This window comes from Mytilus californianus, unplaced genomic scaffold (genome assembly GCF_021869535.1).
Source record: "Mytilus californianus isolate M0D057914Y unplaced genomic scaffold, xbMytCali1.0.p SCAF_6, whole genome shotgun sequence".
NCBI classification, from domain to species: domain Eukaryota; kingdom Metazoa; phylum Mollusca; class Bivalvia; order Mytilida; family Mytilidae; genus Mytilus; species Mytilus californianus.
Genome location: NW_026262712.1, coordinates 70,152,017 through 70,178,122, shown reverse-complemented (window position 1 = coordinate 70,178,122; position 26,106 = coordinate 70,152,017). Strand labels below are relative to the sequence as shown.

At 32.5% G+C, this 26,106-nt stretch overlaps 1 protein-coding gene across 1 annotated transcript; it reads right to left on the bottom strand.

Annotated features, from left to right (window-relative positions):
• Positions 1-221: 221 nt before the first annotated feature.
• Positions 222-9,163, bottom strand: LOC127704974 (uncharacterized). The gene is made up of 11 exons (XM_052209217.1): positions 9,045-9,163; positions 7,501-7,600; positions 6,017-6,183; positions 5,482-5,577; positions 5,094-5,162; positions 4,417-4,543; positions 3,772-3,884; positions 2,624-2,806; positions 2,039-2,297; positions 1,486-1,746; positions 222-490 (listed from the first exon to the last, which is right to left on the bottom strand). Exons 1-11 carry the CDS (start codon positions 9,054-9,056, stop codon positions 351-353), a joined length of 1,527 nt encoding a protein of 508 aa, XP_052065177.1. The 5' UTR covers positions 9,057-9,163; the 3' UTR covers positions 222-350.
• Positions 9,164-26,106: the final 16,943 nt, after the last annotated feature.

The following is a 26,106-nucleotide window of genomic DNA, read 5'->3' as shown; positions in this document are numbered from 1 at the left end:
GTTGAATACTGCTGCTGAATGAATTAAGAATTAAGGAAAACACTCCATGCAGATAATTACGTCATTGATCAGCTGCATGTGAGGGGCCATTGTTTTCCTTAAGACTATGAGTAAGTCTTTTCCATTTTTTGTTGTCGTATTTTTTCTGTTTAAATGTTAAATTGTTAATCTTGAACTGTTGTAAAAAGTTGGAAAACACATCTTAATTTCACAAACAAAGGTCAATATCCAACATTTATTTTCGAACTAAACAAACAACAAAGTGAATAGTTTTGGAGAATTGCCAGGACCAAATACATATCATACTACGAACATTTGAGATTACTTCACCATGAACAACATGTACTAGTCTAATATCTATTGTTCTCTTCCATGTCGTTTAGTAGTCCTGGATGATTACGACGACATTTTACATGGTAAACCCTTGTCATTATGAATCCAATTATAGCTCCGACAATCAACATTGCTAGCGCAATTCCAGCTACTCCCCCTAAAATATATTAAAAAACAAATTAAAAAAGTCAACAAAACTCTGATAAGTAAAGCATGTATAAGTTTAATGGAAATAGTTTTACAAATTCGCTCGTATGCGAATAGACATAGATTTGTTATAAAATAATACTAGTATCCTCAGCTACACCAACGTGTATTTCAGTATTTTAAACACATCTTTACATTTTTTCTTTTTTTTTAAATCAAAACATGTTCTATTTATTTTTACTTGAAATCGTAAACTGTTTATAAGTTTTAATCAGATTTCAAAAAAAAGCTTTTTCAGTTTCAATTTGCAGTTTTTGATCATGTAGTTGGTTACAATCTGTATAATGCGGCATAATATTGCTGAGTTTTGCTTTCCTTGTTGGCATGCGCGGTCTCACTCCCTTTGGAGTTCATGCTATTCCTTCAGATTATTTTTGGTTGGGGTAGTCAAATTGGATTTATGAGTTTTGAACATGGGTTAACCACTGTTGCCACTTATTTGATACAAGTAAAAAAATAAAAACTGTTTGGTATGCTGAATGATTTTCAATGTCCATTGCAAGATACTGAGTAACAAAAATAAACTCATCACAGATACCAGAATTTAAACTTTGTACGCCAGACGTGCGTTTTGTCTACAAAAAACTCACCATTGACGCTCGAATCAAAATAATTAAAAACGCCAAATAAAGTACGAAGTTGAAGAGCATCGAGGACCCAAAATGCCGAAAGGTTTTGCCAAATACAGCTGAGGTAATCTATTCCTGGGGTAGAATGAGTTGAAATATTCCCTTCCTGGGCACTCGGTCATAAAACTTAACTCAGTACTCGAAACACACAATTTGAGCTAGAAACATCAAATCCAGTTATTTGATTGGTTGTATTCTGAGTTTGAGAACATTATCGTACTCGAAATTTGCATGACCGCAGGGTCAGCGAGTAAATGAAATTTTACCTGTACCTTTAAATTCATGTTACAAGCAATTTCTAGTGAAGCATTCATACCTTTACTAACTCCCGGGGTGCTCTTCTTTGCGTTGTCTGCTGCAAGTTGCATCTGTCTTAATAAAACAGAACAGTTCTGACTACTTTTGGTTGGTTGTTTGAATGTAATTGTAGATTGTTTCATGGGCTTTTGTGTTATCTTCTTAGAAGGCTTGACTGTTCTCTGTTGTACAGGTGGGCAAGTTGATGGCGGTAGAGATGTTTGTGTCTGAGCAGTTGGACATGTAATTTTCGGACAAATACATGGTTTAGGGATTACAGCTGTGGAAAAGTAAACTACAATTGCATTTGTTTTGTTTTAAGAGAAAAACAGTAATACTCTTAACATTTTTCTTAACAGATTATCGTCTTTAAAAATATTATTAAACATCGAGTGAATATTAACTTTAGAATGCAAATTAATCATTAATTTGCGCTTAAGAAAAAAAAGATGTTTGCTTCTTATCTTTATTATTACAACAAATTAGACTCAATCAAATAATAAATTTTCCCTTTAAATACAATTAAGCTCCTTCATCTTTTCAATAGTTTGATATTATTGTTTCTTACTTACTATGCCTCGATATCCTTGAGTCAGTAGTTTTTGTGATCAATGTAGATGGAAAAGTACGAGGAGTAGTAAGGATTGAAGTTCTTTTAGTCGTTAATGAAGGCGGTATTGGTGGGGTACGGCGTTTTGTCGTGTGAGGTATTGTGGGATGTGGAAGTGTTGGGACAATGTAGGGTAGGGTAGGAGTAGTTGGTGCTGTTGTAGTTGTTAACTCTGCTTGATAGCTTAGCTGTACAATGTTCACTCCATAAAATGTTACAAGCTGTATTGAAGAAAATTAAAAAAAAACAGTTTCATTATTTCCTCTTGACAATAAGTATTTCATAAGTATATTAATGGATAATTAAAAAATATATAAACTTCATTACAAAAAGTAAGTTAGGTCTATTAACTTATGTTTGACTTTTTGCAATTTCGTAAATTCCTATTACAGATAATAAACAATAAATCTAAGAGGGTATTGATGACACAGTTTGAAGAAAGTCTGCGTACCAAAATGAAACAGACAAAATAAAAAAAATATCTAAATGCATCTTTTTAAGCTTTAAACATCACAGAGCTGATATCTTAACATTTCATGAATCTAACCTCGCCTGTACTGGTCGATACATTTTGTGACCACTTTCCTTCTATTTGTCCTCTTAAAAAATCAAATGCTGCCAAAAGTGGAACCTGTCTTTTAACTGGAGGGAAAAGTCTAGGATTGGTAATCGATGCTTTGTCAAGAAGTGTTGCACTTAAGTAAAACTCATTTCCGCCGTAATATTCCATCTGAAACAAAACAATGTTATTTAATGTAGATATGCAAAAACAATTATAAATGATCGATTTTTCTAGAACTTTCCGAAACAGAGTAAAATACACAAACTTTCAAAAATTAAATGAAAATCCCAAACTATCCAGCTATGCGTGCATAAAACAGCAAGGATACATGCTTTCTAATAGTAAATATTACCGGTAGTACACCGATGTCCGTTCAAATATCAAAATCCATATACGAAGGCGGAAGATATCAGGGGATCATTCAAAACTCATATGTCGAAGAGAAACTGCATTACAACGCCATGGCAAAACAAAAAAACGAAAGACGACGAGAAGACAAACAAGTCTAAAAAGCACTACATAAAGAACTAAAGACAGAAAAACACGAACCCAATTAAAATACCGGAGATGATCTCAGGCGCTCCCAAAAGGGTAGGCCGATCCTAGGCTACTTGTGGCACCCGTCATGTCGTTCATTGTAAGTATAAATAACTCTCAATCGGTGCTGTCACAAACTGAGTTATTACTAAAAACACTTAAACAAACATGTGCGTAAAATCTGTCAGAATCACTTGAGCACCAACAGGAGTGAGACCATGGTAAGCACTTTGCAGACAGTGGGCAAATAAAAACGAACGTTTCACGGGAGTTTCTACCAAACATAAATTAACCGTTTGTTCATTACAACGCATTGAACATATACGTATAAAATCCGACTTTACTCATGGAAACCTCATGCAATTTATAACGTGTTGTTTTCACATTTTACATACGTTTATAACGGACATTTCGACGTATGAGTTTAGAATGTTCCCTTGGTATCTTCCGCCTCCATTACAGCTCTAAATAGACTATCCGGCTTAATTCGATCGAACGGTACATTTAAGGAACGGCTCTTTTTTATCGAATGATCATAATCTTGAGGGAGAAAAACCCCAAAACGGTCTTTAGTAAAGTACACAGCTACCACTTACAAGTATATTGGTCATTCGTGTAGATTCTATCTGTGCTAGTTCTGTAAGCTTGGTATGTAGAATGTCTTGAAGGTACAGCTGACTTATCTGTGAAATAAGTTTACCTCCCGATACTGTAAAAATGTATTGTATTGTTTTTTTTTATTTATTTATTTCAGTACTTTATCAAAAAAAAAACCCCAAAAAAAAACCACCGTATAATATTTAAATTAAGAGAAGCAACTGAAGCTAACGGTGTGGTCTTCATTTATGAGTATAAACATGAAATATTCAACACTTGATAAATCGAGTGCAAAAGATAATTAAACATTTTATAGAATTGTTTGGTTATCGAGCAAAAGTAACCAGTATAGAGACCAATCTTCTTTCACAGTTACTATCTATTGCCCATTACATATGTGTATGGGATTTTCTTGCAATGGAAGGCAATTGATAGAATAACTGTGATGTCAATAATAAGACATATTAAAATGCGGAAGCAGATTACGTTTAATAATCATTTTGTATTTATCCATTCACGAATCATTTTTACTTAATGATTAAATGATTAAAAATCATATGCAAGATACGAGGAACTTTCTGATGCGTTGAATTAACATGAAGAGACTTTTTGATAGGTTATATAGTCTGCTGTAGAATACTTACCACTGAAACGGGCGATGACATGAGCTTTTTTTGCTGGCTCGAAACAGTTATATAAATTAAATGAAGATAGAGGTGGTGCTATAGGGTCCATTCTATGTATCTGATATGACATGGGATATTGAGCTCCCTAAAATGTATAACATTACGTCAGTCTATTAAATTGCAGCAACTTCGTTTTAATTCAAACATCATACTTACTTATGACCTCTACAAAGTACGATGTTTATCATTCATCTTCACATAAAATAATAAGTTAAGGGATATCCCAGAAAACAATGAGCCTCCTCATGGGGTATTTGATTATGTGATTACTTGGCCGTTTTTATAGTGATTATTTGATTACCAGACCAAATATTTCATGATTATTTGATTATTTGATAATGTAGGACTGTATTTTTGATTATTTGATTATCTTGTTTAAAAAAAATAATTAATGATTATGTGATTACTTGGACACCCCCATGAGGGGCCTCGTTAATGAAATTGTATACTTTTTGATACATTTTGTTTTGTTTTGCAAACTTAAGACGTTATAAATATAAATCCATTTATACGTTATGATGAGCTCTTTGTTAATTCTTTTATTTTATTATCAATTCAATCTATAACTAAAGATTAAAGTAGTGGTTCTTGTCAAACATATAGATTTAACTTTACAACCTAATATGTCATTATACCCCGAAAATGTCCATCTTGATAAATGATCCTGTCTGCAAAATCAGTCCGACAGCTTCCCTCCAACCTTGCTGTTATAAAACATAAGAAAATTGCATTATGAGACATTGTATTATTATCCATAAAAGGAAGATTGCCGATTGGAAAATTTATTCATATTGTGTTTTATGGACCCATGATCTGGGTTGTACATCAGTATTCATATAGAAAAGTTATGATATCTCAGTTTCAGACTCATAAGTGATTTTTAGGTATATCAGTTCGTCTTAATAAATTTTTCTACTTAAACAAGGTAATGAAAAATTGGCAATCACACAAAGTTGTTAAATAATAAAAAATGCTTTGATAATAAATTTGATCGTTCTTTCTTATGTTAATGTAAAGACTTACAGCAGCAAAATACCATTCTGCAGTAAAGTTTCTGGACACGGAATCATCGAAGTATGTCCCTACCCATACGTCACACAAAATACCTCGTGTCCATCTCTACAAAATTAAATTCTTTTGTATCAGCGTTACTCAATATAGATTTCTACATGGATACACAGAATCAGAATATTTTCTGGACAATATTTAATAATGTTCAGCCATTCATATTTCAATTATTTGTAATATCAAAATTTCAAACGAAAGGAAAATTGTGTTTATTTATAAAACATGGTTGTTTATGTTGATTACATTCGTCTAGTTATTTGTTATAATTAAATAAAAGTCTGGACAAAGATCAATGTGGATCCTAATTGGTTTATTGGTGTTGGTATGTTTGACAGGGTTTTCGCCACTGAGTTTATGCATTGGTTGTGCCCCACCAGATGTTTAGTGATCTATATCTATGATTCCCTCATAAAGCCCTATATTAAACTGTGTTCCACAGTGACAACCATCTTGTAACTAAATATATGACTATCAACTCTTCAGTACTTACTCTTCCAACGTATTGTATATACGCATTGGCTAGATGGAAGTATTCCGTTACAGACATTATATCAATGTTATAACTGTTTGCACTCTGAGCTTTAACAAAGTTATCTCCGACCACAACAAGCCCTGTCTCACAATTACCTATATATTTATCTATCTTATATCGGATTCCTGAAATAAAAAGAAGCCATTATCCTCTGGTTGTCAACACTTAACGAAATTATCTAATATATGAAATCAAATGCTCAGTTTTTGTTAAATGTCTGCGCTATTCAAAGCCTTCGGTAGTGGTAATGCTCCACTGTAAATAGAGGAACATACACGAAACTGAACTGAGTCGGATGGTAAGAAAGATCCGAGATACTCTGTTTGTTTGTTTTCGTTTTTTCAGTTTGTGCGTTTATGGAATAAAACGTGCAATGTTTGATGTCCTGCACTTAAAATCACCGTCAGTTGAAAATAACATATTGAGTCATATCATGAGGTGAAGGATCCGAACAAAAGAACCAGCGACTCTTTTCACAAAAAATCTTACGATTAAAAACGATTAAAATTAATCGTAAGTTAAACTGAAATGTGTATGACTTACGAGTATTTTTACTCTCAAGTTTTTTTGTGAAAAGAGCCGCAGTTTTTAAAAGAACTGTTACACATTGTAAGGAAAATTTGAATCAAAAGTGGATTTAAAACTGTGCATTTCCTCATGAGTTTTCGAAGCACAACGATTGACAGTCTTCCGGACGAAATCTAATATCTACATTTGTCACACTATCTGACGAACACACTTTGAACCACCATTACATCAACCGACAAACACACTCAGCTACCACCATCAACTGACGAAAATAACTTTCTACTACCGTCACTCCCGGTTTTTGTTAAGGTTAGTGTTGCTCAATCTTAAATTTTTTGAGTAGTGTTTAAAATAGAAGACGGTTTGTCTTTTAGTTGTTTTTTTTGTCATACTTTCTGACGAACACACTTTGAACCACCATTATATCAACTGACGAACACACTTATCTACCACCATCACATCAATTGACGAAAACAACTTTCTACCATAGTCACTCCCGGTTTTTGTTTAAGTTAGTGTTTCTCAATCTTAAATTTTCTGAGTATTGTTTTAGATAGACGGCGTTTTGTCTTTTAGTCGTTTTTTGTCATACTTTCTGACGAACACACTTATCTACCACCATCACATCAGCTGACGAACACACTTATCTACCACCATCAAATCAGCGGACGAAAACAACTTTCTACCATAGTCACTCCCGGTGTTTGGTAAGGTTCGTGTTGCTCAATCTTTAATTTTCTAAGTAGTGTTTTAAATAGACTGCGGTTTATCTTTTATTAATTTTTTGTCATAGTATTTTCTGTTTTTCTTCGACTTTTGATTTGTGATTGTCCCCTTGGTTTCTCATCCCTTTTTAACAACGACCGACGAAAAACAAATATATACCAACGTCACATCAACTGACGAAAATATACCTGTTTTAAAGTCTAATATGGTCATATATGGATCCGAATCACTTCCATCAGAGTTCTTTGTGTCATATCTTATTATCTTTTGATCAGCATGAAACCATATCTGCAATTGACTATGAACAATTAGAACAAGAAAAATCTATATATTTCATATTTTCATTTGTTTAAAGACAAGTCATTTTGAATATGTAAAATATGATACCTTGTGTATAAGTTTTTACCCTAAACAAGTTATTTTCATTTAGAATCGCTTTGGTCCAAAAGAATGTTACTCCTAACTATCATAAATTGGAAAAGAGTAGTTTAGTGATGTATGTTTCTACAATTTTGTAAGAAGAAAAAAATATAAAGATTATGGTAAACTTTAATCAGAAAATAACTCAGGATAATTGTTTTCTAATGTAACATATTATGGTAATAAATTGTTATGTAAAAAGGACTTTTCTGTGTTTGTTAGTGTAGGGTGTTTTTGGTTATACTGTCGACTGTTTTCATATGATTAAAATTTATGAATGCCCCCTTCATATAACCACCTTTTTTTTACTTTTGGTGACCAGAATTCTGACGATGTAATATAAATGTCTGTTCGTTTTGTTCACACATTGTTGTCAATATAATGGAATTTTATGCAACTGTCATACAAGTGAGAGGTTTAGTTAGCTATAAAACCAGGTTTAATCCAATATTTTCTACATAAGAAAATGCCTGTACCAAGTCAGGAATATGACGGTTGTTTTCCATTCGTTTGATGTGTTTGAGCTATTGATTTTGCCATTTGATAAGGGACTTTTCGTTTTGACTTTTCCTTGGAGTTCGGTATTTTTGTTATTTTACTTCTTATTATGTCAATTTCAGTGTATACGACACATATTTTCTGGAGTTATCTTCATCAAGTATTGACTGGACCATATGAGATGTCAAGTAACACATATTGGAACATCAAAACCAAAGGGACATAGACAGACAAACCGATACATATTTAGAAAAACTTTGCCCGAGGGAGATGCAGGCTTAGTTTAAGTACATCAACTGAAATTATTGAATCAAGATGTATTTTAGATTGTGTAAGTACCACCGCAAAGTATCACAGCAATATGTACCGGGTGGATGGTACCGTTAGGGACTCATATACAACTAGCAGCGGAACCAATATAGAGTAAGTAATAGTAACGATCGATTTATGTGAAAAATTGTTTGAAAAATACCGAACTCCAAGGTAAATTAAAAGTCCATAAAACCTTACAAAATGAAACGTTAGACTATACCAACCAACAGAACGAATGGAAAAACAACTGTCATATTCCTAACTTGGTACAGGCATTTTCCGAATAAGATATTGGGTTAAATATGGTTTTATAGCTAGAAAATGGAGAAAACAGAGTGTAAAAACAAATGTCTTTACTGAGTTGATTCGACTGAAAAGTATTATATAGACGAAACTCGCGTCTGGTATCTCTTCGATGAGTTTTTTTTTTTTTTTTTTTTTTGGAAACAGATTTTACTTAAATACCATATCTAGTACGTCAAGACTAATTAAAGGAACTCACCTCCTGAAACATTATTGTTGACTGCTCTCTGTTTACTATTTCAATAATTCCATAGAAACTCGAAGGCAACGAAATTATCGGTTTTCCTGGATACTTCCCAGGACAGAATATACCTGCAGGTGGCTAAAATAAATTTATTATGATGGAATCTTCAACTGTTTACTAGAAATTAATCACCAATTAAGGTATACAACCTAACTTCTGCAGATGTATGAATTTACGCGTCTGCATGCAGCAACGTGTTCACAAGTGCATATATATATATTAAGACGACATACCAAACAATGTCTCTCTAATACCAGACTTTTCTTCAAGGCAAATACCAATTACATTTATCCAGCATGACTTACTCTTAGTCAATCCATCGTAAAATATGTTTTCCAAAATTAAAACCAAGAATAGAATTGAAGAACTTCATAAGTATAAATAGTTTTACCACATCTGGCAACTATTGAAGGTTAAAATTTGGTAAAAAATAAGTACTAACAAAAATACCGGACACAAGGTTGAATTCAAAAAGGGGGAAGTCCATTAACTCAACGTAACGATGGAAAACAACCGTCTCAATGGTTATAAAACCTTTAGAGACAACAGTAGTTTATCGTTGTTCTTGGTTTGAAGATTACTATGATAAATAATAACATCATATTGCTAAGTCTCCTTTCCATGATGGTTTTCTTCTTTCTATGTGACGAACATTTCTGGTTCAATATGTGAGTGTTTGTAGTGAAGTATCACATTACATTTTTCCTTTTGAATTGTTTGACTGTTTGCCACAAGAGAAAGAGATAATAGAAAGTAAAAAAAAAAAAAAAAAAAAAAACTGAGATAATCGAGCGAGACCGGTTGCATCGACATGGTAGGCGTTACCTGTAATGCATTCATCACCCTTAAAATCGGAAAGTGATGACTGAGGGAGAATATGATAAATATTTGAGATAAAAAGATATATGTGTTGCTATATATGCTGCAGCTTTATCAAACATTCCAAATATGATTCGGTCATCTGAACAACTTTTACAAATCATAAGACATTATATATATCACACTTCTCCAAATTTTATCATGATATAACGAATTATTAGGAAAAAAATAATTCATCTTGCTGAACTTTAAATAAAAAATTTGAATGGTTGGAAATGACTAATTCCGCAGTTCTTCATTGCATTTTAATTTTATTTGTCGCATAAATACCATCTGAGGAGACAACAGTTTTAAAAGACGTTACGTACGTTATTGGGTCAATACCATGAAATCAACCAGTCCACATTGATAAACAGCTCTTCTTTAAAATTAAAACAGTTAAGCTATATAAAATTTATATCCATAGACTAGGCAGGCATTACTGTTTCCAAAAAATCAACAAATTGAATTATGATATTTTACAATAGTCTAAAATAAGGACAAAAGTCTTGGCAAAATGTCAAAAATATGCGTGTCAGACGTAACAGACTATAACCACAATAAATTTTATAGGGGTGTTTGTGCTCTTTAAAACAGTGTAAAATCTGCAAAAATTCGCATGAATGATATTTGTCATATATAAAGTATGACGTAATTACTGAATTTGCATGAATGCAAAGGCAAAAGCTATTTTTTTGCAAAAATAAATAGTCTTTGTCGTGGTCAGTCTTCGGAAAATGGTAAGATATAAAAAATTATAGTTCTTAAAATATAAGATTATGTCAAATTTCGTCTTCATAAATCATGCTCACAAAAGTACGCCACCTTTTACATGTAAACTGTCAGTTGCGACGTCATTTATTAAAAATTTCGATTTGTTGCATATAAAATAGTGCTTTTCCGTAATTGTACTTTAACCCTTCAAAACAGATACATACTTTTTGATAATTTGCGTAGTCAAAACGACTTCGTTTATAAACAAATCCAATGTCTTGCAAGTTTGTCCAATGAACGATTTCTTACGTTTTCAACGTTGTCGATTCGGGACGCTATTTATGTCTTTTACAATTAAATCAAAAGTTTTGTGTTTTAGTGTTTAACGCAACTTTTATCGCCCTTGGTTGTATCATATCGGACATTTTTCTATGGTAGAGGAAGTCGGAGAACCCTTAATTGTAATATAAATTGTAAACCCGTAGAACAGACCCGAAAAATACATCAAATAATATCCTAAATGTTTGCTACAGATCTTCTTGTCCGATATTTGTCGTGTTACCATTGTGATAACTGATTTAAAGGAGCAATATACGACTGCGAGAAAACGCATTTTATAGGAAATTTAAAAAAGTTAAAAATGATTCAAAATGTCAGGGACTTTGAATTCCGAAAGAAAAATGATGACCTTTGCGATACAAATTATAATATATTCGAAGACATTGTTGAAAAGGACATGATAATCGAGGTTTTGGCAGACGATATAGGTTATGAGTAGTAATAGTATCAATAAGACCACAAACTATAACAGAAATATTTCCGATGACTGGGGTTGTTCATTTAGCCGAGGTTCTAAAGTTGTGAAAAGGCTGTATTACGAGAGGATAACAAATTAGCCATTCATTTTCAAATTTGTGAGGCGTAAAAATGCGATTTGTTATTTTTCTGCAATACTACTCATATGAATAGAAATTGAAAGTAAAAATAAAACTGTTGTGCCTGATGAGTTACACCTCGATATCATACAAAGCTACGACATTCCAAGCATACGGGATGAATATAAAGATTTTTTTCTGACAATCGTTTTATTTCTTAATTTAATTGTTCCGTTATTAAAAGAAGTAAAATGTACCTTTTAAGTCAGACCATTTTAACTTGTAATCCCACACACACTTTTTTGTTTTTATTAAAGCCAATGGATATCTTCTTCCTTCTTCTCGGATTTAAATGGGGAAATATTATACAATTACTGTCTTTTGATGAGGTAAATGTGTGGTTTTATTGACTTTTGAAAAACTGATATTCAAAATCCCATTCATATAGAAAAACCTACTAAAGTTCTATCAATATGGACTTGTTATTACGTTCTATGGTATTTGGTTTCAGGTAGAGAGTGATCTCATTGGCAATCATACAACATCTTCTAATTTTATATAGACCTATTATCTTACTCAAATACATATATATCGTGTTGTTTGTTGCTTGCGTAACTTCCAGTGGGAAATATTTTATGCATAGTCAGCACAACCAAACATTTGGAAGTATCCATATTGATGGGCAGAAAAAAAATATATCCTCGATTATCTGCGTAAAACGTCAAATGTTGATGTTACCAATTGAGACGCAATATCGTGGGTAACGTCACAACACAACCAATACAAGAATGTATTAAAATGAGCATATGTCCCTTTGATGTGATTGCCTATCTTAATGTGGAAAACTGATTGGGAATAGAAAAACATAAAATCACGGAGAAATTTCAAACAAGATAGTTTACAAAATAGTTTTTTGTGCATGAATCGAAAAATTTGACCACACTTCCCTGTGCGTCGTAAGAAGATACCACGTATAATTGACAGAAGAATTGAAGAGAACATACCAGAGAATGGCTGAAAAAATAGTTTGTTTCTTGTCCTTTAAAACCTTGATATTATGATTTCTCATAGTAATCTTCAAACCAAGATTATAAATATGGGACATCTTCTCATATTGCTAGGTCTCCTTTCCATGATGGTTTTATTCTTCCCATATGACGAAAATGTTTATGTTGGTTTAATATGTGTGTGTTTGACGTGAAGTATCAGATTATATTCACGTTAAACCATTTTATACAGCTGACTGTATGGTTTGGGTTTTACTCATTTTTGAAGGCCGTACGATCACCTATATTTGCTTACATCTACGTCATTTGGTTAATAGTTGTCTCATTGGCAACCATACCACATCTCGTTATTTTTATGTAAATATGTTGATTACTAAAATAAACTTTTACAACAGTCCTACAGATATTTTAAAATTGCTCAAACCCATATGCCAAACTTTATCATAAAATCTCAAAGTTTATTTTGGAAGTATAACCAAATTTGCAGAAATGAAACAAATATGGTTTTTCATACCAACTTTTTTTTTAATGTCGTAAAAAGGGGAAGATACCTTGTAGTTTTGCATTAAATCTATTTCAAAGTATGGATAAAAAGGATGGTATAACAAGACATGTTATAAACAAGTTTTTTTTTAAACTTATGTATACCATAAGTAAGTAAAGAGCGCATGATATCCCGTCGCCCTTTTAGCTCGTCTTTATGCTTTTATGAATTTATATGATCAACTTGAACCCCCCTCCCCCCCCCCCCACCAAAAAAAAAGAAGACATGCACACACAGTGGTACCCATTGACACAAAACACGAATATTTTTATGAATAAAATACCATAACTTGAAAACTCTTTTTATAATTACATGTTTGTAATATAAAAACGAAATAAGTGAAATTCATCTTATATATGCAGGGCGTTTCCTGATGTTTCAGAGTTATTTGCTATAGATCTTAAATTAAAAGTTTTTAATATGTAAAATACCTGTAAATTCAGTGGATCGGCTGGTGGAGATGCATTAAAATTATACAAATCACCAATAACATGGAAAGCGTTGGAATCTGTTCCATTAATTTTACCTCGTATTTCAATACGAACTGGTATCATAACGTTTGGGTCAACTTGTGGTAACGCCCACTTTTCTGTAACAGAAACGGAAATAATAAACCCAACTTTAAACGTCTTAAAGGGCATGTTAATTTAATTAAGCTTTAATTTACACATTGAACCATTTGGAACTTCCCAGAACTGGGATCACTGGTAAACAATTTTATCAGGGACTAATTATGCGACTGTCTAGACTAAGTGTAAAATTCCGATACCAGACGGTACGGGATGTTTCGATTATTTTTATTCCTATATACATAAATACTTTACAAGAACAGTTGCAAATGCATAATTGTAGTAGAATTTCCTCAGATTATTCGTTTTCAATGTTACTCTATGTATTTCCTGTAGACAGAAATGTGATGGCGTTTGACAAATAAATATTGACAACCCTATGATGTATTTGTGTACTGTGGTTTATTTTCTTTTTCAACTGTGATTTTTCTTTCGAGGTTTGAGTGTTAGATCTTTAACGTCGTGTGAAACGACTTCCTGGTGATTATAATTAAGGACATCATTGAACCAATGCATGCATATATACAGTACTAAGTCCTCTGTGCACGTTTTATTTTGATATTTATTAGGAATCAATAACGTTTAATCGACAAAAAAATATTTTATTCGCTGAGTGTTGATCGGCTGCTAATTAACTTTCGGGTTTTTGTGCCGAGTTTTCCTATCGTGACCTTGATAAAACAATCAACACAGAATAATGAAGCACGTGAAAAATATGTGAGATGATAGAGCGATTTTATTTGTGTTCTTCAATATTTTCCATGCCTTTCCATTTTTAATCAAACTTTGCCATAACAGTTGTTAAATGATTTGGTTGTATATAAATTTCTTTCAAAATCGGTAAATACTATCTTCCTTCCACTTTTGTTTACTTTTTCTTTGATTACGGTTTTCCCATTCACACTTGCGCTGTGTGGTTGCCGAATTTCTAACAACAAGATATGTCATAGTCAAGATCATTGCAGACGGGAAAAGCGTCGGTGAATTAGAGTACGGGAAGAAAATAATTCAATAGTAGATTTGAATAACTTTATTAATAGAGCTTCAGAAGTGGCCTCCTACAGTAAAACCAAATCCCTTCCAATGTGTATAACATCTTGAATTATTTGTGTGTACTCAATTGAATTATTTGTGTGTACTCACTTGCATTATTTGTGTGTACTCACTTGCAAAATATATATCTACTTCTGCTGTAACATCAAAATTCAAAACATAAAGACACGATGACCAATGATCAACGTCTATCGATCTTATAACTGTTGAACTATTTTGAATCTGTAAAGTTAGAAAAATATATTTAAATCATATTCTATCAATGGGGAAATGATCCCTCTTAAAACACATTTTTAAATAGAAAATGTAGCGATGTGTAGGAAGAAACAAATAACACTGAAATATATGAATAGGTATGAACATGATCAAGGAGAAAAAAAATTAAGAGGCGCAAAAAGTAGAAAAAGTTTAAGTAGTAGAAATCTGCTGAACCATTGGTCAACCCAGGTGCTCAAGCGTGTACAATTCCTTGTCATATGTAACACCTTCAGTCATACATCACTGTTGATTACATATAATACAAGTAGAAGCTATGTCGAATGGAAAATGACAAAGAAAACGACAAACCCTGTCTCACTTGCTGAAAGATTTGTTAGAATTGAAAGCCTTATAGATAGGACCCCAAAACATAATTGAATAAACCCTAAACGTGCAAGATTACAACCTATTTACAATCCTGGCTTTTAATGTCATGTGTTTATAGACAGAATTCACCATAAAGTAATAGTCATACATACTACCGTTGTATGCTGCATGATTTTATACCAATCTTTAGTCATACTCAACCATTGCAGTCCATACGTATCGGGGAAAAATATCATTTCTGTTTCTAGATCGGTAACTGTACATTTATCTGAAGACAGAAAATTTGGCATGTACATAGTTTCGACGATTGTTCGGTTCTTTCTACACAGAGTTTAACAACTAACGACCTATCTACTTTGCTATAATTATTTATAACAAATTGTCAGAATTAACATATTTTTTTTAAATTAGAGTATTAAGGGGAGACAACTCTGAAATAGTACAATTTCTAAAGGAATCGATATGATTTTTTTCTGTTTTATGTTATAGCAGAAAGAAACGTACAGTGACCTCATCTTTTCTTTTGATATTCTGAATGCATTTTTTAAGCGCTATCTTCTCGTATTTCATATCACAGTTATATCATTTAGTTTACCTTCCAATCACATGATGTTTTCCCAGTATAATCCATACAAAATGTCAATGTGTCATTTTTTTTTCACTAGCTGTAGCTTAAAAAAAGCTCGGTAGCCTATAATTTTAATTATATTTTCGAACATATCACAATATAACTTCATTTTGGCAAGGTATGAACAAATTTTATCATTTTTTCTTTTATACTCCCATACCACCTTAGATTAATGAGAGAAAATCATATATTTCGTCCTGTTAATACGCGCCATGCTATGTATAATTCTTACTACTAGTATATATAAGATTTTATACTCACTATTGACGACAGTATAATATTCCGTATGTTCATCGCTGATAATATTTTGTATTGTGACTCCTTCTATAGAAGCTTTTATACTTCTGATTTGGTCTATAGGATCCCAGGATTCCTGTACATCGACTATGGTGTTTTTTCCTAAAATCTTCCATTCAACATCTGTAGAGTATCCTATTGACCATTGAGGCATAGGTCCACCTTCTGTAAAGCCAATAAAAGTATTTACTTGATATGTTAAAGTTTAATGATTTAACTTAAAAATTTTAATTGTTTGTTGGCCGAATCTAAATTCACATTTGTTTAAAGAATTTGATTGAACTTTATGTTTCAAATGGCTCTCTCTCCCCCCTGATCGATCCGTTGATCGAATTTGAAACAACAACTGATATATACTTTTAAAATTCGGAGGGTTTACTAGTAATTGACTTCATCTATTATTTATACTGTTTGCCTGTATCATTGACGCAAATGAAATATGGTTTGTGTCGTAAATGAAAGATTTATTTGAGAAATAAAATGCCAATTGGCGCAAATACACCGAGAAAAACATAAGAAAATAGTAAAAATTTGGACAGTTCCTCAAAACACAATTTGTCATGACAATGCGGCAATTACGAAACGTTCTTTTGTATAAGCATCACCGTTGTGCTTTAGGTTTGGGATATTTTTTTATAGTGTGATTTAGAACAAACAATAACTTTAAAGCTCAATTAAAGAATAGTTGACTAAATGGTAATTATATGATATTGAATTGTTAAGATATCATATCCTATTAATCTTTAGATTCAATGTGGTTGCTTTATTAGTTGTTGGTGAATAACGCAATTTATCAGCACGCTTTGCTAGATCATGGCGACCAGTTTTTATTGGTGAAGGAAGTCGGAGTATGCTGACAATCCTTATCAATTAATTATTAAGATCAGAGTAGAACGCATCTTGTCACGAGCGGATTGTGAGCTCGCAGCCTCAGTGTCACAGACTAGTGATCACTGCAGATGAACTACTTTGACTACTTGGCCATCGAGGCCCCTCGTTAGTAACTTGAGGTTTGCGTTTTATATAAATGATTGATAATTATACTGACCTGAAGTTTTGTGATATGTACATACTGAGGTATCAAAACCAAAAACATTAGCTGAAACTTGCTGGAGATTTGCAAAGAGAACCACTAAACCTACTGCTACATACTTCGTCATCTAAAACACAAGTTAATAGCAATAACCATATTTTAATTGGTGTTATGTAATATAATTGTACTTTCACACGTCAGCATTCTATACTGCGAAGAAAATTATCTCGTCATTATTAATAAATCGTAAAAGATTTATAATATAACTGTACTTTCACATGTCAGCACTATATACCGCGAAGAAAATTATCCCGCAATTGCCATCGGAAAACAAATTTTGAAAATCCAAAAATGCATTAAACATTTTGGGAGTTATAAACTTAAAATACAACGTGAATTTGGACAATATTGGGTATTAATTTATCAAAACGTTTGTATGTAAAAAGTCTTACCAGTGCTGAACCTACAAACTACTTGTCGGGGGTTAATACCCTCGGGGACGAATCGTTAAACAAGCAGTGTTATAGACCCAGTTAAGGTAAATCAGATACTAAAGCACCATTTGAAGCTTTTTTTTGGATTGACTTTCGCGAAGAACACTCAATGCTGAGTCTGGGAAAGAAAAAGAAGCATAAATACATGAGGGTTTGAGGTGGGAACAAAAGAAAAATCAGAGTAAATGTACTGATCTGTAATCTATTCGCGGCATTATGAAAAAAAACCACATACAACAAACGTACAAGTACCGGTGGCAAAATTTTACAAATGCAAGGCTATTTTTTGGGATCTGATAAGCTGAGGCTTTTTGTTGTTGTTGACATTTTGAATTGGGTCTTTGCTACAAAAGACAAAACTTAATTTGCATCTATAGATAGTCACGTGGGCAAAATAATATTTGAAAAAAGGGGAGGGGGGGGGGGGGGCAATTCAGAGCAATTTTATTTATCATAAGGTAAAAACTCTTGTCGTATTGTGACCTCTTCATATAACATGTCATCTAAAAATGCAAAATAAAAAAGACTTTTTTTCGGACGAAATAAAAATGCCAATTGGAAATAATACTTATCCAACATATTATACAAAATGTTAATGGTCGTGATGAACTTGGGTTATCTATATACTTGTCCAAGGGCTTCGTCCTTTTCTCTAGATTTAGATACCTGTAATAATCGGAGATCCTGTTATCGAATAGTTTGTTAAAAACTCATAGCTATATAAAAGTGGCTACTGCTAGTACATCATTTTCTTACCTGATTTATTATTATTCTTATATTTTAATGCGTCAAATCAGAAATAATCCAAATATAGGATAACTACCAAAAACAATAATCATTCAGTTATCCTATCGCACCCTTGTACCCGTATGATAATAACTCTTGATTATCAATTGTAAACATGTAAATATAGACATTATATATTACTGATAAAAAGAAAAATTCAAATATTTGAGTGCAGCACATCTGCAATCAAGACAAATGATTTAATAGTGAATAACCCATTTGTTTACTGATTTTGTATATAAAGCAAGCCTCGTTATCCCTTTTAAGATACATTGGTAGTAAGGTTTATACATTACAGGTTTCAACTTATTCAAGTCAACAAAGACTAGAACTGAGTAAATGGAAAATATTAACTGGGTTACATAAGAAAACTAAGCATTCATAATACGAATTTTGAAAATGAAACGGTATACTTTTAGTTTTCTACTGTCATATTGTCGTTCCCTGCGTTGGTTGATGAATCATATTTTCATTGTTTTTTAATCTTTTTATTTTTGTATCTTCGGTGTAGACAGTTTTTTCCCTTCTTTTTATAAAAAAATATTTTACATTTTATCCGTAGATTTGAAATCCTGAAAAAAGTTACTGACTCCAAAACTACATATATTCAATCGACGGTGGGTTGCAATAATTATAAAAATAAGAAGATGTAGTATGATTACCAATGAGACAACTCTATCCAAGAGACCAAATGACACAGAAATTAACAACCATAGGTCACCGTACGGCCTTCAACAATGAGTTAAAACCATACCGTATAGTCAGTTATAAAAGGCCCAGAAATGTCAAATGTAAAACAATTCAAACGAGAAATATAACGGTCTGATATATGTACAAAATAATGAACGAAAAAACAAATGTGATATACAGCAACAAACGACAACCACCGAATTACAGGCTTACTATATTATTTTTACCAAGACAGATATGTTTTTATAATAAGTGCATCGTTTGCATCTTCTTTATGCTACTTAAAAATGAATAAGATTTTCAGTTAGCTTCCTCAAAATATAAAGTTGAGGAAAGTACTATGCATACTTCAAATAAAAGTTTTGCCGCGATATAGCCTTTTTGTGCTGATGCGGCGTAAAGCAATCACCAATCAATCAATAAAATTAAATTTAAGTAAAAGCTTGCGGTATCATTAATCAAAATAAGGGCCATTTAAACATACAACGTAATATTTTTTACGCCTGAAATAAACAAAAAACGTCACATTTCCAGGACTTAAACTTTTACAGCAGGGATATAGATACCATGGTTTATTGTTGGTTGCTTAACGTCCAGTGGCAAATAGTTCATGCTTGTTCAGGACAGTGTATAGATAACATAAATTGGCCACAACTTTTATTTAATTTTATCATAAATATTTCGCATCCAGCTATTTACGGTAATATTACTTTCATTCCAAGGTAACAAGTTTAGGAACTGTCCTTAACATCTTTTAATACTCTTTTTGCTCAGTAGACTTTTTCTGTACGTATTGCTGTGTGTTTAATTAATTGTTTATTCCACATTGACTAGAGGTATAAGGGGAGGGTTGAGATCTCACAAAACATGTTTAACCCCGCCGCATTTTTGCGCCAGTCCCATTTCAGGAATCTCTAGCCTTTGTTAGTCTTGTATGTTTTTTTTTTATTTTGGTTTATTTATATGTTTCGGAGTTTAGTATGACGTCTATTTTCACTGAACCAGTATACATTATTGTTAACGGGCCAGCGGGATTTTTCTCGCTGTGTTGAAGACCCATTGATGGCCTTGGGCTATTTTCTGCTCTTTGGTCGGATTGTTGTCTCTTTGACGCATTCCACGTTTCCATTCTCAATTTTATTATTTATAAATGTAATAATTATACCTCGGGATAAACATCAATTCGATAATTTACTGTTGGAGGCCATACTAAAAATAAATGTGGATAGTGTCCACATGTGGACACAGATGATGCCCCCGCTTGCATATCATATAGTTATAAAGGGACATAACTGAAGAACGGTAAAAGTGACGCTACCCAAATTTGAACTTGAGTTTTGTGGTAATAAGCATTGTGTGTAAGTCTCATAACATTTGGTTGAGGCTAACTTAAGTAGAGAACAGAAACTAAAAATTCAGCAATTTTTCTATTTGTAAACACGCATAACTCTAGAACGGTTGTGTATAAGTTTTACAACATTTGGTTGAGACAAACTAAAAAATTCAACAATTTTTATGTTTATAAAGGGACATAACTCTAGAATGGTAAAAGTGTTGCCACCTTATTTCGTACTTAATCTGTATTATGTAGTAATAAGCATTGTGTATAAGTTTCATAACATTTGGTTGAGGCAAACTCAAGTTAGAGAACTGAAACAAAAAAATTGTACTTGATCCTTACTGAGTTTTATGGTAATGAATATTGTGTATAGGTTTCATAATGTTTGGCTGGGGAAAACTTCAGTTACAGAATGGAAACTAAAAAATTTTGCAATCTTTCTATTTATAAAGGGGCATAACTCAATAATGGTTAAAGTGACACTACCCAAATTCAACTTGATCTGTGTTTTATCAGTGGAAGTCAAAATTAAACATTGCATTGTATAAAGCATTGATTGTAGTTGATTCAACTATAATCATGGTCAAAGGAAGAAAACTCCAATTTTAAAAATATATTATATAAACTTGATATTTAGATGAAAATAAAAATTTTGCAATTTTTCCTTTTATAAAGGGGCATAACTCTAGATCGGTTGAAGTGACACCACCAAAATTCAAACTTGATCTGTGTTTTGTGGTAATAAGCATTGTGTATAAGTTTCATAACATTTGGTTGAGGCAAACTTAAGTAAGAGAACGGAAACTAAAAATTTTGCAATATTTCCTTTTATAAAGGGGCATAACTCTAGAGTGGTTAAAGTGACGCCACCAAAATTCAAACTTGATCTGTGTTTTGTGGTAATAAGCATTGTGTATAAGTTTCATAACATTTGGTTGAGGCAAACTCAAGTTAGAGAACGGAAACCAATTTCGGGACGTACGGACGTACGTACGTACGTACGTACGTACGTACAGACGGACAAGGGTAAAACTTAATGCCCCCTCCGCTACGGCGGGGGCATAAAAAGTTCTGCAGTCTGTTCTATGCATTTCACAAGCTTGAGCCTTCCTGTACTGTTTTTTTAACGTTGATGTATGAAATCTTTCACGAAGTACAGCGACTGATATTAGAGTGTAGGATGACATTATTTCATATCGAAAGCTAACATACTATAGGCTTGTCTTCAATTACTATAAACTTCATTTGATACAGTGTAATATTGGTTATCATTATTTGTCATGACTCGCCTAGGATACTTGAGTTTGTGTTGTTTTTTTTTTTGGGGTGTGGCAGCATTATGTTTGCCGATCTGTCTTTTTTTCACCCAGATTTTGCGTTTTACTGCATATGGAAACATGATATAGCGTTTCACTGCATATGGAAACGTGATATAGCGTTTCACTGCATATGGAAACGTGATATAGCGTTTCACTGCATATGGAAACGTGATATAGCGTTTCACTGCATATGGATACGTGATATAGCGTTTCACTGCATATGGATACGTGATATAGCGTTTCACTGCATATGGATACGTGATATAGCGTTTCACTGCATATGGAAACGTGATATAGCGTTTCACTGCATATGGAAACGTGATATAGCGTTTCAGGTTAAAGTTTTTGTTTTGGTAAAAGTAGTTTACCATGAAAATGTAGTCACATCAACTTGAAACTTAGTACACATGTTCATTATGATGCGAAATTTTTAAAATATATGCCAAATTAGGCTTTTTATCACGAATCACTGTTATGAAATGTGATAGTGTGTATGAGCAGAGACATATATACACATGTGTATATATGTCTCTGGTATGAGGTTAAAGGTTTTGGTTCAACTTGAAACTTAGTAGATCTTTGTATTGCTCGTGTAGAATCAATTTATATAAGAATAAATAAAGAAGTGGTATGATCACCTATGAGACAACTATCCATCAGACCAAATAATGTAGATATTAACATTTATGGGTCACCGTAAAGCCTCCAAAAACAGTGAGAAAAGCCGATACCGAATAGCAAGGTATAAAAGTTCCCGATATGGCAAAATGTCAAACAATTCAAATAAAAATACCAACGACCTAGTTTATGTACAAAACATGTACGAAAAACCGACGATAACCACTAAATTATAGGCTCCTGACTTGGGACAGCCACATAAAGAATATTGCTGGGTTTAGCATGTTTGCAAGCGCCCAACCCTTCCCCTAACCTTGGACAGTGGTGTAACAGCACAAAAAAAAGAACAAACTGTAAAAATCATTTGAAAAGGGATCTCGACACCACAGATCGATACAAAACACAAGAGAAAAAAAATCTAACAAAAAGACTAATAACACAAATTACCAACTTAGCTGAAAGTACTAGCATAATTCATTCTACGACCAAAATGTGTAATCTATCCTTGAACCAAGGTCATATCTGAAAGGATAAGGTTGTTGCTGATAAATGTATTGAAGGATATTTGACCACATTTTCTAACTGTCTGCTGCAATTCAATTGGGCTTGAAATAAAAGATGTCAATTTTCTTTACCGATAGTCACGTCAAGCAAATTATAAAAATGCCAGAGCCTGGAAACCTTATTTTTGTACTAAGATACCTCTCTGTTGTTTTATTATAGACATATGCTTGGGAAAGTTCTATAACTACAAGAAATACTAGTTCAAGAAAACTTGAGTGATGACAAAATTGAGAATGGAAATGGGGAATGTGTCAAAGAGACTGTTCTTCATATTTTGAAATCCATTACATTCTGTTCATGTCTTTTTAAAATTACATTTTTGTAATTGAAAACATCTGACATTAGCTGAGAAATTTTATTGTGTTTAATTACTAACCTGAAAAAATGTGTCAATGATATACTTTCAATTAGAGGTTTGCTTGGCAATAACTAAATGAAATTAAAGATTACTTCAAAAGTTTACTTCAAAATAGTGAATGTTTACTGCACCAGATGCACATTTCAACAACTACTGTCTCTTTCAGTGATGCTGATGGTCAAAAACATTTTAAAATCCAAAACCTAATACAAAAGTTGAAGAGCTGATAAAACAAAACTAGATGTGTCACTCACCTGCATCTTCAACAATGGCCACATTTTAGTGAAAATCATCATTAAAGGCGAATAACAATAATATTAAAGAGTTAACTGACATATTTGTAGATCTTCTCCTGCTGATAATTTTTTCTTTGTAAAGTTTCTACTTATGTATAGTTTTCAAGATAATAGGCAAAAAATGCATAAAAATGTCAAAAATTATCATTTAAGGGCAAAAAATCAAATAACGAGTCGACTGAAGATTTCAGCCATTATAGCTTCTTCGTAGATTTTGTCTCGCTGATCATTTGTGCTATTTAACGTTTCTATCTATCTGTTACAATTTTCAAGATATTAAATAGGCAAAAATGGGGAAATCGTTATTAAAGGGCAATAAATCCAATAATGAGTTGCCTAACGATTTCCATTATGCTAACTTATTTGTAGATCTTGTCTTGCTGATAATTTTTACTATTCAACATTTCTGTCTATTTATTCTAGTTTTTGAGGTATTAGGCAATAACGGAAGACGATGATGACGGAAGACAGATGCCAAGTGATGAGAAAAGGGCCAAAAGTAATGCCAAATCAGGACAAAGAATCAGACCTACACATGAGGGATATACATTCCTTAATTTGAGATGATTTGGATACTTTATAACATTAAATATAAAAAAAAACAACATCTGTATTGTTCATGTCGTATTAAAAGCTAATGTGGTCCGGAGAGCAAGGTAATAACCATTTAAAGAATTTTGCACTGAAAAAATTTTTTTATATTCATTTTAATAGACACATATGATAAGATCTAAAAATTAAAAGTTTTATAAACACATCCAACATTTCTACACTTTGCACAACTATTCCTCATTCTAAATTGCAAGATTATCTACCCTCTCTGATTCCAGTGTTTCTTTTATAAGAAAGGTAAACACAAATACTAGTTTCTTGTTTATGCAAGAGAAAAAAACCTAAGTAAAGAACCATGCTGATTTTTTTTTTTCAATAACAGATACCGGTACACTGGAGTAGAAATGATCAAAGTGAGTCGATTGATATTCCATTAGTCAGCATTCCAATGGGTAATTACTGTGCACCATTCTAGTTGCTTTATTCTTCATATACTAGGAAAACAGGATTCATTCAAAACCATCACAAAGATAAGAGAAAAACATCTAGCAAAATACATTTATTTCAGTTCCAGATTATTGATGTCCTCCACTCAGTAATCCTGTTTACATCAAGTATATTATAAATCTCATTTTTCCTTGTGAACTTGATATCAAGACCATATTAGGTATCAATACAACATTTGTGCTCAAAATACCAAGTCCAGTATTTCGATCGGTTGAATTCAAGAGCACTCAAGGCCTGGTCTACTTCATATCTGGATCTTTTCTTGAAATTGAAACACAATTTCAGTTTTCCTTTTGTTACCTTCCATTCTTAAATAGTAACATACTATCTTCACTGGTCTATGACATTAACATATCTTGATTCATAAATATATTAGAGCTTGATCTCATTACGGTGATTCACTTACAAGGTATACTCTTAACTGAAAATTAGTTAATTATTACAGTGTCTAGATTCTCAACTCACCAGTGAAGTTGACTCTGCCATCAATCTCACATGTCCATCTGAGTGGGACTAGATCATTATACATGTATATCTTTACATAGGATTATTTGTCAATTTGCCCCTGGATTTCTCACATTTTTTGGGGGTTGCATTGTTGTTAATGTCTAACCCACATATTCTTTTATTCACAAGGGATTCACTTAAATCAAAGAACAATGCAAAATATAAAAACACCTTTTTAAAATTTGATAATCAAAAACCCTTATTGTCATCAATCCTATTATAATGAATAAACCTTGCAAGAATTGCTAAAAGTAGACTTGATTATAGCATGAAAGGTGAAGTATGGATAGACAGAGAGACAGCAGTAAATACACCCTTCTGTGATGAGTGTTGTCCACCCAAAAGGGGAAAGGGGAATGCATGGCTGGCAATATGGTGTTGATACTTTATCATTGTTGAAGACCATATGTGACCTTCAGATATCTATTTCAGGTGTACTTGAATAGTTGGATTGCTGTCTCATTGCTTAATTCATATATTTGATTTAAATGTTTTTCACCCACCAAAAGAACAAAATATATGGTACATCACTGCATATTACACTAGTTTTTTTTTCTGTTTTGGTAAACAAAGAATCTTCTGTGGTAATAGAAAATGAAAATTCATGAAAATTAATAGCATTTCTATATCAACAACGCTAATTTTAGTAAAAAATTATAGCAATAGTTTTGAACTCCAAGAAAACTACCACAATTATAAGATTCTAACACTACCTTATGGAGTTAAAATCAGTCTGTTTTTGAATATGCATAATAGCTACACTATTTCATTGGTTTTGAGAGTACACATCTGTATATTGCAAAAATAATAAGTAATAAAGGCAA

Coding starts and splice junctions, on each gene's coding strand:
- LOC127704974 (XM_052209217.1), bottom strand. Junction 3,885..4,416: donor TGTCATCGCCCGTTTCAGTG/GTAAGTATTCTA, acceptor ACATTTTTACAG/TATCGGGAGGTAAACTTATT. Junction 2,298..2,623: donor TATCGACCAGTACAGGCGAG/GTTAGATTCATG, acceptor TCTTCAATACAG/CTTGTAACATTTTATGGAGT.